General features: G+C 38.3%; 2 protein-coding genes across 4 annotated transcripts; one reads left to right on the forward strand and one right to left on the reverse strand.

Moving 5' to 3' along the window:
• Positions 1-221: 221 nt before the first annotated feature.
• LOC144082919 (PHD finger protein 6-like) lies at positions 222-8,753 on the reverse strand. 3 transcript variants are annotated; one of them, XM_077610411.1, is made up of 11 exons: positions 8,587-8,753; positions 6,191-6,352; positions 4,593-4,694; positions 3,531-3,664; positions 3,402-3,448; positions 3,174-3,319; positions 2,942-3,085; positions 2,743-2,847; positions 2,512-2,645; positions 1,769-1,905; positions 222-1,181 (listed from the first exon to the last, which is right to left on the reverse strand). In XM_077610411.1, the coding sequence occupies exons 2-10, from the start codon at positions 6,320-6,322 to the stop codon at positions 1,776-1,778; spliced, it is 1,074 nt and encodes a 357-aa protein (XP_077466537.1). In that variant the 5' UTR covers positions 6,323-6,352; positions 8,587-8,753; the 3' UTR covers positions 222-1,181; positions 1,769-1,775. The 3 variants fall into 3 exon arrangements, with proteins under 3 accessions (XP_077466537.1, XP_077466538.1, XP_077466536.1); XM_077610412.1 differs by having other exon boundaries at positions 2,512-2,624; positions 3,174-3,322; XM_077610410.1 differs by having other exon boundaries at positions 3,174-3,322.
• A 2,302-nt stretch (positions 8,754-11,055) lies between these two features.
• Positions 11,056-16,877, forward strand: LOC144082758 (calcium-binding protein 39-like). Its single transcript, XM_077610158.1, has 9 exons — positions 11,056-11,403; positions 11,756-11,895; positions 12,010-12,174; positions 12,270-12,388; positions 13,554-13,722; positions 13,812-13,871; positions 13,946-14,011; positions 14,094-14,237; positions 14,439-16,877. The coding sequence occupies exons 2-9, from the start codon at positions 11,779-11,781 to the stop codon at positions 14,628-14,630; spliced, it is 1,032 nt and encodes a 343-aa protein (XP_077466284.1). The 5' UTR covers positions 11,056-11,403; positions 11,756-11,778; the 3' UTR covers positions 14,631-16,877.
• Positions 16,878-16,961: the final 84 nt, after the last annotated feature.

The following is a 16,961-nucleotide window of genomic DNA, read 5'->3' on the forward strand; positions in this document are numbered from 1 at the left end:
AAAGTTTAATAATACACGAACTGGTTTACATTTCAATTTCTTCTCTTCCGTAAATCAGATGTCATATATATGTTATCTTCCTTTTTGTAATGCTTTGAATCAAGATTTTTTTTAATCCCCTGGGGTCCACAACTTTGATTGAATCAAACCAATAGAACATTTGTGTTGAACTCAAGAATAAAACAGTTGAGCAAAAGAACAATCTGTGCATTTTACATGAATGAAATGTACAAATTAATTTATTAAAAATACTAAAAGGCAAAATGAATTTTCCAGGTGAGCATGATTAATTTCAGTCAAGTTTAAGAATGAAAAACTGATAAATGATTTCACATACGCAGTGACTTTGGCTGGTGTGACATTCTTTTCTTGGAAGCGGAACATTGAGTTACCAGCTATACAAGAGTTCAATTATTCTTCCCCTTCTTTTTCTAACCCTAAAATGAAAGGACCAAAATTTTCAGTAAACATATAGAATACAAAACAGTTTCTATTTCCAAAACATTTGTAGAGATACATAAAACATCACACCAAACAAAGTCGATCCAACATTCCTGAAGAGCGTTGTACAGTGCTCTTACACGGTTTAATATAAAAAGAAGAATCCACCGTTAAGTGTGGACAAATGCAAGTGCATGCCAGTAAAACTTGGGACTTCTGACCATGTGAAATCCAGATATTCAAAATTATCCATGACGATTACACAGTAGTAAAGGTTTTACACAACAAAGAAAGGCTAACATGAAAATATTTTTGAAGATATGATTAAAATAAAATGATAAAACAGCACAGCCTGGTAGAGACTGTTGACAGACATTGCAGTGAGGGGGAAAAAAGGGAAAATGTGGTTTCATCTTGGGTAGTAGTCTGTGGGGAGACAATGATAACCTTGGTCTATCAAGCATTTATTCATGATAGTAGAACAAATAACTGAAATTCATCTGTAACTCTTGTGAAGGTGAACCTTTGGCTTTTCACAAGTCTGCCAGAGTCCATGCGCTGTAGATAACATCGCTGTGTGAAAAGCTCATCTCGTCTCAATGCAGTGCATCCAGATTTTGGGAAGGCAAGGTTTTGAAAGACAGTACATGGGAAACTAAAGACCACAACTTTGAGAGTCGTTGGAGATTTTGTATAAAGACCCGCCGCTCTCTCACGTTTTGCCGTTGGCAGCATCAAACCTGTGAAACATTAAAATCAACAACCATGTCGACAACATATTTGAAAAGAGTTGGGATTTTGGGGGGGGCTGTGGGTAGAATATCTAAATGTAACCATTTATAAGCAAATACAGTGGTACCTCGACCTACGAGCAGCTCTACCTATGAGATGCTCGAGATACGATGAACATTTTGATTGAATAATTCGCCCTAGATACGAGAAAAATTTCGAGATGCGAGCAAGCCAGGTGGCCATGGCACTGTCTTGCCACATCTCCTTCGTGTATAAAATATATCTACGAGCACGGGCGGAGCTTTGCACCTTCCAAAGGACTAACTATGATTTCCCACCGGCGCAGTGACATTTATGACGAGATGGAGAGCCTTCTTTTATTGTGGATAAAAGATAAACAGTTAGCAGGAGATAGCGTGACCGAGTCAACTATATGTGAAAAAGCCAGCGGGATTTAGATGGATTTGATAACAACGAAATAATCTGAAAAGGGGGAGCCTTCAACACCTTCAGAACCCTTTAAAGCAAGTCATGGTTCGAAAAATTTTAAAAAAGATCTGGAATACACTCGGTAATCAGACACGGGGATACTTACGTTGTACCTAGTTGCCATTCACTTGCATTGACGGTGCTCCTCCGTGATCGGTTGCTGCTTTTCCTTTACTGCGATTCTCTCGTTCTTCATCTTCCTCATCGCGTTCTTCATTTCCACTGTGGTTCTTACAATATAGTCTGAAATAAAGGATCAAGAGCAATAAGAATTTATCTTCTGTAAAGTTGTTGCAAAATCCCAATATAAGGGCATAGGAAATGGATAGATTTAAAAAAAGGTACTCGGTCGTTTGCTCGCCGGTCTTTTGGTCGCCCGGAAGGTTATTGATAATTACCATTTAAATCGTTGCTCAAATTCCCTAAATACAAACTGCGAATTATTATTTAGTCATACTTAATGCCCTATTAATTATTAGGCTAAAGAAAAGCTCCAAATTTCCCGTACTTTTATTGTGTTTTGTTGGAGAACTTGTTAAGACCCTGACTGACGTCCCTTCCTAAGGGGACAACTCATGTACATACAAACTCTTATACACTCACACGTCCACTCAGTGAAACTGCTCAGGGCCATTGTTGGCTTTTATTGATGCGTAGACCGTGTTGTTTTACCTTGTTTTGTCGCCGGTCTTTTGGTCGCCCATTGTTTGGATCCGGGCGACCAAAAGATGGGCGACCAAAAGACGGGCGACCAAAAGACGGGCGACCAAAAGACGGGCGACCAAATGACCGCACACGAAAAAAAAAAATGATTAGACTAGAAATCAAAGTGGTCAGGGTCCTGCTCACTTGTAGATTCCACGAGCCATGTTCTCAATGTACTTGGCTTTGTCCTGCACACCGCAGTGATAGTGGTAAGTCTTCACACAAGCTTTGATCTCACATCCGATGGTCGCGCCAAGCTGGGTGCAAAGTGTACACTTCTTCAAATAAAACAAGGCAAACACATATTCAGATATGATGACAATCAGCAAACTTTTAGTAACTGTTAAGAAACAAGATTAAGAAAAATCTTCAAACCATTCGTTTGCCTCTTTTAATCTCCTGGATTACAGTTTTCACGTCAAAATTTCCAAATTCAGCCCGTGACGTAGTAGTCAACTGAACTGTCCCGGATGAAAAAAGCTGTAAAGGAAGTTGTAAAACAAGGACAATTTACAACACTAAAGTTTGTGGATGCAACAAGTGTGCAATTTAACACAAACACAACAACCCCTACCATGCACTTGTAATGAGCAGCCACTTTTTTGGAGTTATCGGTATGAAGCACGCCCCTTGTTACATTTTCTTCATCGCCAGCATGGCAAAAACCACAACGCTGGCCGCTATTATCCGGACTGGCCCGAAGTGGCGACCTCTCCCGCTACGACACACAAATACAATCCATCTACCGTGAAAAGGAACGTCATGCACTTAAAAAAAAGTCATAGTGTCCAGGTGAGTTGCCTTACATGTGAGGACGTCTCCTCATCTGCAGCCTGAGAGGATGTGGAGCAGTTGTCTTCTGATTGGCCACGAACCTTGGATCTTCCCTTCTCAAACCGACCTCTACCTTTACTTCGTGGTGGCGAGGAGTCTGAGTCATTGACTACATCTTCTTCTTCGTTTATCAAAAAAAGGCAGAAATGTCAAAATTTTACAGGTAAAAAGTATAAGGATTTGAAGAAATAATTAGTTACCTTCAATTCCAACTCCAGACGCATCTCTATGTTTGCGGCAGTACACACTAAAATTGAGAGAAAACAGTAGTTCAATAATAATAATAATGACATGAAACCGTTTTTCAAATGCCATGAGACGAAACTTACAGGAAAGTTCCCTGTGATGCATTTTCTTTAACCTGGGCTTTGTCCTTCACAGCGCAGTAATAGTGGTACGTCCTCCTACACGTATTCACATCACAGCCAATAGTAGCACCAGGCCTGTGACATGATGAGCACATCTGTAGCAGAATGTGTGGAGATGACATTATTATTTTTGATAATAAAAATGCTTTTTTTTTTTAAGATTCTAACACAGATGTGAATTTTTCAGGGGCCTTATGACATACATTAAGGATATGCTCAGTGGTAAATATGGACTAACACCACTCCCTAGTGAGCATACTTGGTTGCAGCAGAATTTAAACTACAATTTAATCACAAATTGGAAAAAGCTAGCATCTTGAATGAATGAAAGAATGTTCCAAGGTAGTTACTGTTAGCAATTTGAAAGTTGAATTCTTAATGAAGAACATTTTCTTAAATTGGGGTTGTTGTTTTTTTATTGGTCTGTGGGGGGATACTATTTGTTATACATTGAAGAGTAGAAATAAAAACAAGTCCAATTGCAGTCATTTCTTTCAAAGAAATACAATGATACCTCTATTTACGAAATTAAGTCGATCCACAAGTGGTTTCATAACTTGGATTTTTCGTAAGTAGAGACACATTTTACATTGAAACCCAGTAATTTGTTCCAACCATTTTAACGGCAACAGAAGTCCTTAAAACATTTTTAAAAGTATACCAATTTTGTGTGAAATATGTGCGAAACACAAAAAAACAAGAGTAAAAAAAGATAAGAAAATTATTTAATAAGACATCAAAATCAATAAGACATACAAAGACATTTTCCATTGGGGAAGCCGTGTTGCATGTAAAAACACAACTTAACAAAAAATGATGTTACGTTTGGTGAAATATTGACATGACGTTGACAAGTCTAGTTACCACTGAATTTAATTTGGTGACTTTGTTCTTGTTTTTATCTTTTGCTCGAGCATTAATTTGAACTTGACACCACTGAACTAAATTATCACAACACATGCTCAGTCAAAAAACGTCTTTCTTAATGCGGTGCTTGGGGCGAAGGACGGGGAGCTGACTCACCAATTTGTTTCCTCTTTTGATCTCCTTCTTTACATCCTCAACAGAAAACCCTCCAATGCTTTCATTATCCGAGTGCGATGAGACCAGGGCAGAGGAGAAAAGCTAAATTCACACACAAAAACATTATAAATAAAAGGGGACAACATTCGTCTATTTTTCATGCTTCTTATCCTCATCAGAGTCGCAGGGATGATGGAGGCTATCTGCTAATTACGGGCAGTAGTGGGGTACACCCTGAATTGATTACCAACCAATCGCCGGGCACAGTGAGACAATCTATCACGCACTCACTCATATCTACAGACATTTTAGAGCACAGGTGTCAAAGTGGCGGCCCGGGGGCCAAATTTGGCCCGCTGCATCATTTTGTGCGGCCCGTAAATCATGAGTGCCGACTTTCTGTTTTAGGATCAAATTAAAATGATAGATATAAATGTATTATTATATTTCCTTATATTCCCCTTTTTAAATCAATAATTGCAATTTTTTAAAACCATTTTTTCTTTGTTTTTAGTTCAAAAATCATTTTGTAAAATCTAAAAATGTATAAAAATATTTCTATTTTCCACTTTAATATGGAACATAATGATTAAAAGAGATTTTTCCTTACTAAGAAAAAAAGCTCAAATAAACATTGTTTTAGATCTATAAAAAAACTGAATGTTCAGGGATTTTGATCCAGTTCTTTTAATCCATTTATTTAAAAAAAATCTAAATATTATATCTAAAATGGTCCGGCCCACATGAAATCAAGTTGACGTTAATGCGACCTGCGAACCAACGTCTGACACCCATGTTTTAGAGTGTTCAATCAACCAAACATGCATGTTTTGGGAATGCGAGAGGAAACCAAAGTACCCAGAAAAAAAAAACACTCAGGCACGGGGAGAACATGCAAATTCTACACAGGAAGGCCAGAGCACAGAATTGAACCGTTGATCTCAGAACCTTCTCACATGGCCACTGTTGCAAAGTTCTATATTTGTTTAATTTTTACATTCATTTCACATTTTTTAGAAAATTAACTCAAACTGCTTATAAATTATTTGTCAATGAGTGACAGGTTTGTGTTCAAAGTGCTAAAGGGGAAAGAAAATGTGTCCAACCTATAGTTTCCTATTTTACTTTTCACATTAAAAAGGTCATTTATATTGTTTAGGTTATTTGTTCGCACAAATAAAAGCAACAGCAAATAAAAGATTTCTCCTGGTTTAAATTTAGTGTAACGTAAGATTAAAACTTGATTTAAAGTGTGTGCATAGGAATCGAAGTTCATTTAAGTTAAATTTAAAGTTTATGTCTCCCCTCTCCGCATTTTATTGAATAATGTCTCATTTTATTATTAAACATCATAACCACTAGTTATTTGTTACTCTGTTAGTAGATGGTGAATTACAATCAATAAAAATGATTTTCCATTGTAATATCCTTTTTTTCTGCGGGTGGGAACGAATTAATTTGTATTTAGTTCATTTCTATGGGAAACGTTGATTTGAGATAAGACTAAATCGACATACAAGGTCAGTCCCGGAACACTAAGCTCGTATCTCAAGATATGACTGTGTGCTATGGATAAAAGAACGCGGTGCTCCGCTCACCATACACTTGTGGTGGGCTGCCACCTTCTGGCTGTCAGACACTAGCAGTTGCCCACAGTCCTTTTCCCGGCTGGTTCGACAAAAGGCGCATTTAGGCTGGCGAGCTGCAACACCTTTCCTCTGCCCAGACATGATCCGGAGCGTGAAGAGTGGATGGACTTCCTATTGAAAATGAACCGTTGCAAATGAAAAAGACAAGATGGATTAGATGATCTTAAATCTTCTCATTTAAAATCTGTAAAACTGTGTCTGCCAGAGTTTAAATGATGAATTCAAGTAATATACAAAGACAAATCTGGAAACCAAAATTTAATTACTTGAGCAAGCAATTCTCAAAATCTTTTGACTCCATTGTCCCCATTGACACTGATAGAAGTCCAATGCATTTTGATTGAGAGGGTTGGCAGTGATCCTTCCCAGGGAAAATGGATTGGACGTCTATAACCGTCAATGTCAGGCAACGAGTACAACCCCACAAAAGAAGAACCATACTGTCCCCATCTTTGTAGACACGGACTTGGAGATGTGGGGAGTTCACAACAAAAGCTGAATCGTATCTTCCGGCATAACATCTGTAAATTATTTAAAAATGAATAAAGGTTTACTAAAATTATTGATTGAGTAAGACTGTGTAGATAACAACAATAAATTCACAGCAATACCACTCAGATGCATAATCAATGCTCATTCATTTTCTGAACCGCTTATTCTAACAAGGGTCACGGGGGGTGCTGGAGCCAATCCCAGCTAATTTACTAAAATTATTGATTGAGTAAGACTGTGTAGATAACAACAATAAATTTATAGCAATGCCACTCAGATGCATAATCAATGCTCATTAATTTTCTGAACCGCTTATTCTCACAAAGGTTGCGCGGGGGTGCTGGACCCAATCCCAGCTAACTACCGGCACCAGGTGGGGGACACCCTGAATTGGTGGCCAGCAAATCGCAGGGCACAAGCAGATGGACAACCATTCACGCTCACACTGATACCTAGGTGCAATTTAGAGTGTTTAACCAGCCTATAATGCAGGTTTTTGGGATGTGGGAGGAAACCGGCATACCCGGAGAAAACCCACGCAAGCCCGGGGAGAACATGCAAACTCCACACAGGAAGGGATCTGTGAACTTTAAGTTCAACACGCTAACGACACGATAACCACTCGACCACTGGGCCGGGCCGCTTCAATGGTCATTATGAGTGTAATTATATTACATTAAGCAAAATTTGGACCAGTTAAAATTGATCCAATATATTCATACAAAGCATGCACAATAACTACATGTGCATCTACATCCAAAATAATGCAATATGTAGTGCAAAAACGTGTTTCCAATCATTTCTCTGGCAGCATAGGTTTTAAATCTGACTCCTATTACATCATTATACCAACAAAAAATGTCATTCTATTGAAAATTCAATATTTCAGAACAGAGGAACACAGGTTTAATTTTTTTAGAATTTAAAAAAATATAAATATTTAATCCTTTATTTTGAAATATTACCTTTTTTAAGACTTGAAATCTAATTCATTGTACACATAATTGATCATTTATGGTCAAATCTAAATACTTTAATCAGAAAGGAGCAGCCTAACCTGTAAAATTGGGTGCGATATTTTCAGGAAGGGTGTGTGTATAAAAGCAGGCGTCATGCGCGTGATATGCGGGAAGGTTTCCAGACAAGACTCAACGATGAGCTCATAATTAAAGTGGATATATATTTTATTTAGGACAAATAATATACTGCGACGTTTGGAACGAGCCATTGCTGCTATGATAGCAGAGCCACCATCGCCTCACTGCGGCGGCTCAAGCGGCGTGCAAACACAATAATCCCATGTCAACGACATCAAAACGCTTCTTTTTACAAACTCCTCTATTCTCCAAACCATCTTCAAAAACGAACCTTCCACAAAATGAAAAACGGAGACAACGTGGACAAAAGGTGTCTTTTAGTAAATGAAACGAGGAAACTCCCCCAGATTTTGTTCCCACAAAGTTTTGAATTAAAGGGGGTGTGTATCTCCTTCTCCGACAAAGTAGCGATAAACTGAATCTTTTGGTGGCTTGGGAAGGTTTGACGCCTCGAGATCTTTCACAAGGCCTCGGTTCAAAAAAATTAAAAAAAGGCCATGGGTCTGAAAAGAGGATTCTTTGTTTCGATGGTGGTGGGAAGCGGTAGAGAAGCGAATATTGCCCTTTAAATGAGGGATATAGTCATGACAGGCGCGGGTCTTTTGCAAAGCGCTTCGAAAGCAAAGAGCGCCATACGTGATGGATCCCTAAGAAGAGCACAGCTCGGCTTGAACGCCAGCACAACGGCCTCGAACCACAACAGGCACACGGGGAATACGGGGGCTCTCTCGCGAGCCCCCCATACAATGGTCTTACCTGCCGACTATTATCTTACGGCGCCAAAAGGTAAAGAACGGGGAAAGTGTGGCGAGCGGCGACTGAATTTCTCTCCGTCCTTCACAAGTGATCGTGTGCTTTCCTCATTCGGCTACGGTTAAGCTAGTCGCCGAGCGAGTGGGCTCTCCACTTCCGCTTTTGGGTTTCAGAATAAGAGCATCGATGGCGAGTAGCAATGTGGTCCATGGGAATGTGAATTTTTTACATTTGCTACACACGGATGCATGAAACTTAACTATTAACCAGAGTCGCTGCAAGGCAGAACACGTCCATGTTTATCACAAGTTCACAAACCTCCATTAATACATGCTGTTATGGGTTGAATGACTTTATCTCAACTGGAAAAAATATTTTAATCGTTAAATTGAATTGTTTCTTCCAATTACCGTATTTTCTGCACTATAAGGCGCAACTAAAAACTTCAAATTGTCTCAAAAGCAGGCAGTGCCTTATAATCTGATGCGCCTTATATTCATTCACTCATTCATCTCTCATACCGCGCATCCTCGCAAGGGTTGCGGAGGTTGCTGGGGCCTATCCCAGCGGACTTCGAGTGAAAGGCAGACTACACCATAGACTGGTAGCCAGTCAGCCATAGGGGATATAGAGATAGAGACAACCATTCGCACGACCAATCATACCACCACCAAGCGGGAATCGATGCCAATCTTGCCCGCACCAAAGTCAGGCGAGTGAACCCCTGCACCATCAGTTGGCTTGCACACCTTGTATATATGGATCAATATTGGTTAGTCATTGTATAAAATTTGCATTATCACCGGTCCATCCATTACTACTAATACATCTCTATCTAGTAGATGTATAAAACAACCTACTGCTACTACTAAAGCTTCATCTTGTGGATATATACCCCGCATTACTACTACTAGAGTTTCATCTAGTGGATGTATAACACAACCACTACTACTACTCCAGCTCAATTTAGTGGATGTATAATGAAGCCCCCTACTACTACCACCACCACCACCACCACCACCATGACCACCACTACCACAACCACGACTACTTCTATTACTGCGTTATATAATCTGGTGCGCCGAATATATGATTATTTATTTGTGCACTTCATGGTGAAGCTTTAAATCTCATTATACTTCAATATAATGCTTCAATTCAATTCATTTTTTTACATGATTGTTTTAATTCAACAACATGGAAGGCTTTTAGAACATGAATGACTTTTTAAGGTCATGCCATATTGTTCCAACTGCATTCAAGTCCGGGTTCAATAAAGCTCCTATCACCCTCTCCCACGAGTTATTCAGAAATTGACTTTTGAGTTTTTGCTGTGCTAAAGAATCCAAGTGTGCTTCCGCATGAGGTAAAAAAAAAAACGTCATCCAATTCTAAAAGTAGCAAAGTACCCCCAGATCATCATCCCATTACCACTAGGAAATATTCATTTTTTTTTTAAATATATATTTTTTATTTTGCATCCTTTTACATCTCCCGCAAAAGCAAATCATGTGCACTGGCTTAATGTTTCTTGCTAAAACACCCAAATTGCAGAATTTTGACACATGTAAAATAATTGAAATAATGCAAGTACTTGTTACAATTTCCTTTAAAAAAGAAGAAAAAGAATAGCTGTTGAACAAAGGTTAAAAAGCTTCTGATTTCAATATCAGGTTGTATTCACCCTTTTTTGCCAAACATATGTAATAATTTAAGATAATCATAGATTTAACTAGTTTGCAGTCATGATGGTTCACCAAAGGAATCCATAAGTTTTATCTTCACCTGAAACAAAAATGGTTTCAAAAACCTGTCATACAGGCTCCCAAAATAATTCCTACAAAAAGACAACATCAAACAAACTGAAAAACGTATTTTTTGTTTCTGTTCATGTTAAAGCAAGGCCAAAGTTTTAATATAATGTTTCTGTCTGTTTTAAGTGAAATAACACTCTCAGTAAACGTCAAATCCATTTTCATTGGGAGTTACTGGCAGTAATCGATCACTCACTGCCATTGACGGCAATAAACGTCCAATCCATTGGAACCTGAAGGAGTGGATAGCGATCACCCGACCATTCCAAATGTTCTATAAATTCAATTGTAACAATTCAGGGGAAAAAAACGGGATCCTTTTTAGCCAATCAAAAACATGCATACTACAACGTCAGAGTCACAAAGAGTTCCGTATAGACGTGTACCATGTTTACCTTGACGAATGAAGGTACAGAAATGACTAGCACACATAATGCATTACAAATTCGGTCACACAAGATATCATTGAACCTGATTTCAATTCATGTAGATATTTTGATCATTCTTTTCAATTTTAGTCCATATTGATGCTTCTAAACAAGGCGGTATAATTCCTAAAATGATTTTTTTGTAAAGAGGGGGCGGGTCTACAAGCGTAACAGTGTCGTGCTCCTCCGTGCGATTGGCTAAAGTCGATGTCAATCATTTTGTGGGGCAAAACATACCCACCCAGTGTCCCCGGGAAGAGGAGAGAGGACGTGGGGAGGCTTCAACAGTAGACAACAGGGAAATGAAGTTACCACAGCCAGTCGGGCCAGCTATCTCCTTCAAACTAGGCAGCTAGCAAGTTGGTTGACAGTCGGAAAAGAGCAGTGAGGTTCAAATTTATTTGCACCACCATGATCGTCCGTCAGGGAAAATAGTAGCCCGATTACGGTACTGATCTGAGATAAGGTTACATTTTACGCAATCTCACCGTGAAAAAGTGAACAACTCGCTAGCCTAAAAGCTAACTTTTGGCCAGCGAGCTTGCTACAACTTTTAAAGTACTCCTCACGTCTGATCGGTAAGTTCGAATCCTTGTTTATTGTGTTTTTCCGTCGTGTTGAGTATCCGCGTAGCATTGAGGATCGCTTATTTCTTGCTACTAGGTTTCAAGCTAGCTAAAACTTTGCCGATTAATACTGCTGTTGTTGTTGTTGGAATCTGCAGAGAGTTGTTTAACTCGAAAAAGGAGCTAATAGAGGAAAATAACGTTGCTTTGCTAAGTATATTGACCCGATGTTAATAGTTTGCGTCGACTTTCAGCTCGAGACAAACCTGTCGTCGTGGCCTTGCGTTTCTCAGGTGTGCTTTTTTTGCAGCCATTTCCTGATGCACGTCGATGAGATATCACAGTTATGTTTCTTTTCTGGCAGGTCTCGTATCTCTTCATACAGTCATGCCTTTTCCTTTCGGGAAATCTCAAAAGGGTCCAGCAGAAATTGTGAGGAGCTTGAAAGAGAATGTGGCATACATGGAGAAACTGGAGGCTTCGGAAAGTAAAAAGTGTGAAAAGGTAACCACCTGTCTTCAGTCAATGTCTTTGGAATAAGTTGACTTGGGAAATACATTTCTCTGGCTCTTTTTCTAAGTTGACTTGGGAAATACATTTCTCTGCTTCTTTTTCTAGGTGGCAGAGGAAATTTCCAAAAATCTCTCTTCCTTGAAGGAGGTTCTTTGTGGGACCGGTGACAAGGAGCCCCAGACTGAAGCCGTAGCTCAGCTTGCTCAAGAGCTGTACAACACCAACCTTCTCATTTCACTTATTGCAAATTTGCAACGGATTGACTTCGAGGTAGGAAACATTCTCCCTGTTGCCTTGTTGGCCCAAAAAAGTACCAACGGCAAGCCATTCAACTAAATTAATGTCACCGTCTTTTTTTTGCACAGGGGAAAAAGGATGTGGTTCACCTTTTCAGCAATATCGTGAGACGTCAGATTGGCACACGCACACCCACGGTAGAATACATCTCTACGCACCAAGAAATCCTCTTCATGCTTCTAAAAGGGTAAACCCCTCTTGTTTGATTCACATCAGAAAGAAGAGCATGATTAGTTAAAATAATTGAGCTTTGACATGCCTTTCAAATTTGAAAGCTGTCCAGGGTATGTTCCAACAACTCCCAGGGAGCGAGTATGGACTTGTTGTATTTGACGTGTATATGGGGGGGGAAATGATTGTCCAAAGCTAGTTTCATAGCTATCTCAAACGAAGCTATTTGTTTGTGAAAGTGCTCATGTGTTGTGGACGTACAGTTTGTATTGAGTTAGAGTCAGCTGAGGCTGCTGTCTAACTGATGTGCTCATTTGTGTGACCTAGATCAAATGATACAGTGTATAATAAGGCTGTCCTGCAATAATTCCTCCATTCTGGAAGTGCTTATTTCCTTTAGTTGTCCCAAACAATTCTCATTAGTGATTTACTTTAAGAACTAAAATGTTTAAAAACCATTTTCCCCATTACAATCAAATTTAGTAGAAATCGAAATATTATTTTCCTGGTGGAGTGGTTAGAAAAGATTTTTACTAATGCATACTCAGAACTCTATCATGATTTTTCAAAGAAATCAGAAAAGGGCGGTTGACCTCGTGCATTGCGCTTTTTAGAACATATTGTCAAATAAGTGGAAAATAGAAATTAATGTTTGGTACATTAGTAACTTGGATTCCAACTGTAAAAAACATGGGAAGGGTTACTAATGCTATTGCAGGTGACCCTTCCCATGAAGATTTATTATGCATTCCATCCATATTTTATCTGATTTAATTTTGTTTTTCTTTTGTTACACAGTCATGTAGCATTTTGGTGCTGAACGACTACTATTTTGTGGCGAGTAACACACTTCTATGGTTGCATCCCGGATATGATATATGCATTTAATATCATATACCTTCGATATATAAATAGATGAACAAAGTTGGCATGTTGGTGCTAAAGCTGTGTAGCTTCTGCGTCCAGGGCAAAGATAGTGTCGTTATGCATGTACAAGTTTTAGTTGGTAAAATGGCTGAGGGAATGAAATTATCTTTGTTGATACTGTCAATGTATTGCCAAATGAAGTGAGCTCATGTTGATGCTGGTTGCATTGCCATTTTTGGCCACCAGTTCTACACATTGCTCGTTTAATGAACATAAATGACCAAAAGTGACTCCTATGGTGTCTACTTTTACAGATATGAGAGTGCAGAAGTGGCTCTAAACTGCGGCATGATGCTGAGAGAGTGTCTTCGCCATGAGCCATTAGCTAGGACGATACTTTTCTCTGAAGAGTTCTATTTCTTCTTCCGATATGTGGAACTTTCCACCTTCGACATAGCATCGGATGCTTTTGCATCATTTAAGGTAGGCAAGGATATTGCTTATTAATGTTAACTGTTTAACAATATTAATATATAACCACTCTTCTGACAAACTTGATTTTCTGTTCACAGGATCTCCTCACGAGACACAAGCTTATGTGTGCTGATTTCTTGGAGACCAATTATGACCGGGTAAATGTTCAAATGACCTCAAGAGAAACAATGCGGTGACTTTATTTAACAAATCTTTGAAAAATGTCTGTTAGGTATTTACAGAATACGAGAAGCTCCTACATTCCGACAACTATGTCACCAAACGACAGTCATTGAAGGTAAACATCTTAACATCTTTAACATGTACTATCAAGGCACTGTCAAAAACTGTTGTTGAAATTTGTTTGCAAATATTTTTAGCTTCTGGGGGAACTTCTGCTGGATAGACACAACTTCACCGTCATGACAAAATACATCAGTCGCGCTGAGAACTTGAAGCTGATGATGAACATGCTTAGAGATAACAGTCGCAACATCCAGTTTGAAGCCTTTCATGTTTTCAAGGCGAGTATTAAAAGTTGACAATTGTTCTAATGTTAACATGTTCTTTGTAGTTGTTTGAAGATATTCCATGGTCTGTGGTTTACTATCATATGTGATCATCACTGATATGGGTTTTTTTGGGGAGAGGAAAAAAGGCAAATGTTCTTATCTATTTTCTGCTGAAATACAAGAAGAATAAAAAATTCCCATTGCATTTTTTAGGTATTTGTTGCAAACCCTAACAAAACACAGCCAGTACTTGACATCCTTCTGAAGAACCAGACCAAGCTGGTGGATTTCCTGAGCCACTTCCAGACAGACCGGTCAGAGGATGAACAGTTCTGTGACGAGAAAAACTACCTGGTCAAGCAAATCCGAGACCTTAAGAAGCCCGCAGCTCCAGAGGAAGCTTGAGGCGTGGGGATGGAGTGATCCAAAAGTGGTAGATGCAGTAGTAGCGGCCAGCTTCTAAAGCTGGGTTTCTTTAAGGTTTAGCGTTATTTACAAAATATAGGAATAAAGCAAATATGACTTCGTTTTTAGTTTGGATGGGATTTCTATCCAGAAACATGAGTGGTCCAAGAACTGTTCTATAAACCGTAGTACTTTTTAAGTATTGAAATGTCCAGCCTTGTAAAGTTGAACCTTAAACTGTTACTATTTCGCTTTTTTTTGCCAACACAAACCTTAGAATGACAACATTTTCCTTTGACACAAACTCATATGTTTTGACTGAAAACCGGAAGGGACATTCATTTTCCAGTATGATCTAATTCTACCCTTCTCTTAACGCTTGCCTTATTGTTCTATTTTCTTTTTCACTCAAGGATTTGAAGAATTTCAAAACTTTGGTAAAGTTTGCACCTTGTCATTCCTGGTGCCTATTAATGTGTCTGCGTTTTGCAAACAGAGGTTTAACAAACTAGATTTCAAAGCACAGGAAGAGAAAATCAAAACAGCAGAGGAATTAATTGATTTTGAGCTAATTTTTTAGCCAGCACTCAGCGGGGCTCGCATGTCTGAAATAGAATGCGGAATCAGATAGTGCTGCGGGGTAGCAGACAGCCATCCCTGCACTGTGAACACAATATACCAATTGATCTCACTGGGAGGACCCTGTTCCATCCTCGCATTGTCATGTACATGTTAATAGGGCCACACTGGAGTAGAAAAAAAAACCCTTACTGCAAATCAAGCATTTCGGAATAGTGTTTGTACTAATATTACTCAAAATAGATTAACAGCCTAACTTGCATTTAAGTGAAATAACATTTTCAGTCCTGGATTATTTTTACCTTTCAAAAGTCCAATTAACTCATAATATTTTTAGTTATAGCATTCTGATTGAACTTTTTCCCTACCTGGTGTGGCCCTAATACTCTCCGTGTCACCTTGTTTAAAAAAAATCACAAGCAATGCCAATCCAAGACACATCTTGAAAGTGACAATGGCATTTATCCGTTAATACGCTATAACTTTTTATAAAGGTGCACCTAATAATCATACCAAGTCTGTTTTGTAATTAGTGAACATTTAGATTTGTATTTTCAAACATGGTTTCCTTGCCTAGTAAATTTTACTTGTTTCAAAGAAAGATGTGATTAATTAATAGAAAGTCATTGAGTTTAAATATTTTTTTCTTGATTATTGGCCTAAATCACAAAATGTACACGGTCGGATGCCTTATGTATTTTTTTTTTTTTAATTATTACATACGTGATTAGTATACTACAATTGTTCCACTGTGATGCACTTTGAATGCATCACTTAATCAAGAGGGACTTTTCACAATAAGTATTAAATCTATTGATTTTCTCATTTCAATTAGCGTAAATCTGTTATACTTTTGCCATTGGCACAAAAATGTTTAATTTTAGGAAGAATTCTATGTGACCATCAGCCCCTAAATGCTGAATACCTCAATGATTTAGGATTTGTTTTCCATCTATTGACATTTCAATTTCTTTGGTTTTTGTGCACGCTTTATGTGATCTTTATATATGGTCAAACTTGAACAGGGTTTTCTTCATGGAAAACATTTTAAATATATTTCATTTGGCCAGGCCATATGGGTGTTTTCTCATATAGAATTTCAGTGTGAGACCATGATTGTAAATGATGCCTTATTTAAAGATATGAAATGGAACATAACGGTCTTGTTTATTTCATTAATTCTGTTTTTAAACCAAAGTGTGATAGGAGGAAATGTACAGTTGTTTTACAAATTTCTAATAATTATTGCCCCAAATACAACAAACAGGAAATTTTCAGCTTTACAGTTGTGTACATTGTATACACAAAATACAATATACACAAAAGTTTCTATCTGCTGGTAACTCCATCTGTTTTACAGCCACTCTTAGAGGGAACTCCTAATACGATTTGGGACCTTATTTATATTGTGCTAAAGAGCATTTCACGTTCAAGAATCCTACCTCCAATTGCAACTACAGTAAAATCACTGGCAATATGATTGATTACATTAAGTCCTCAGTTCTTAGAGTAGCAGTCTGACTGTATATTTCCTTATTTTGGTAGTATTTAATGCCTTTCCACCTGAATTCATCATGGTCTAAGTTACTTTGGGTTGAGCTCTCTGTATATACATTTATAATTAAAGTGTGACCACATTCCTTAAATAAAGTTCAATCTCCTAAAGTACATTCTTCACTGATTTTCAGCTGCATATTACTAACCACTATTAGGTTACAAACCATCAAAGGCTTGATTTGCTCAGTGTGAAGA

This window comes from Stigmatopora argus, chromosome 9 (genome assembly GCF_051989625.1).
Source record: "Stigmatopora argus isolate UIUO_Sarg chromosome 9, RoL_Sarg_1.0, whole genome shotgun sequence".
Lineage (NCBI taxonomy): Eukaryota > Metazoa > Chordata > Actinopteri > Syngnathiformes > Syngnathidae > Stigmatopora > Stigmatopora argus.

What these genes read in the sequence shown, in the direction of transcription:
- LOC144082919 (XM_077610410.1), bottom strand. Translation starts at nt 6,322, where the DNA reads ATGTCTGGGCAGAGGAAAGGTGTTGCAGCTCGCCAGCCTAAATGCGCC. An exon ending in GTCTGGAGTTGGAATTGAAG is followed by an intron (nt 3,323 to 3,401) that starts GTAACTAATTAT and finishes TGATAAACGAAG; the next exon opens with AAGAAGATGTAGTCAATGAC. An exon ending in ATGGCTCGTGGAATCTACAA is followed by an intron (nt 1,906 to 2,511) that starts GTGAGCAGGACC and finishes CCTTTATTTCAG; the next exon opens with ACTATATTGTAAGAACCACA.
- LOC144082758 (XM_077610158.1), top strand. Translation starts at nt 11,779, where the DNA reads ATGCCTTTTCCTTTCGGGAAATCTCAAAAGGGTCCAGCAGAAATTGTG. An exon ending in AAAGTAAAAAGTGTGAAAAG is followed by an intron (nt 11,896 to 12,009) that starts GTAACCACCTGT and finishes TTCTTTTTCTAG; the next exon opens with GTGGCAGAGGAAATTTCCAA. An exon ending in TGGAGACCAATTATGACCGG is followed by an intron (nt 13,872 to 13,945) that starts GTAAATGTTCAA and finishes AATGTCTGTTAG; the next exon opens with GTATTTACAGAATACGAGAA.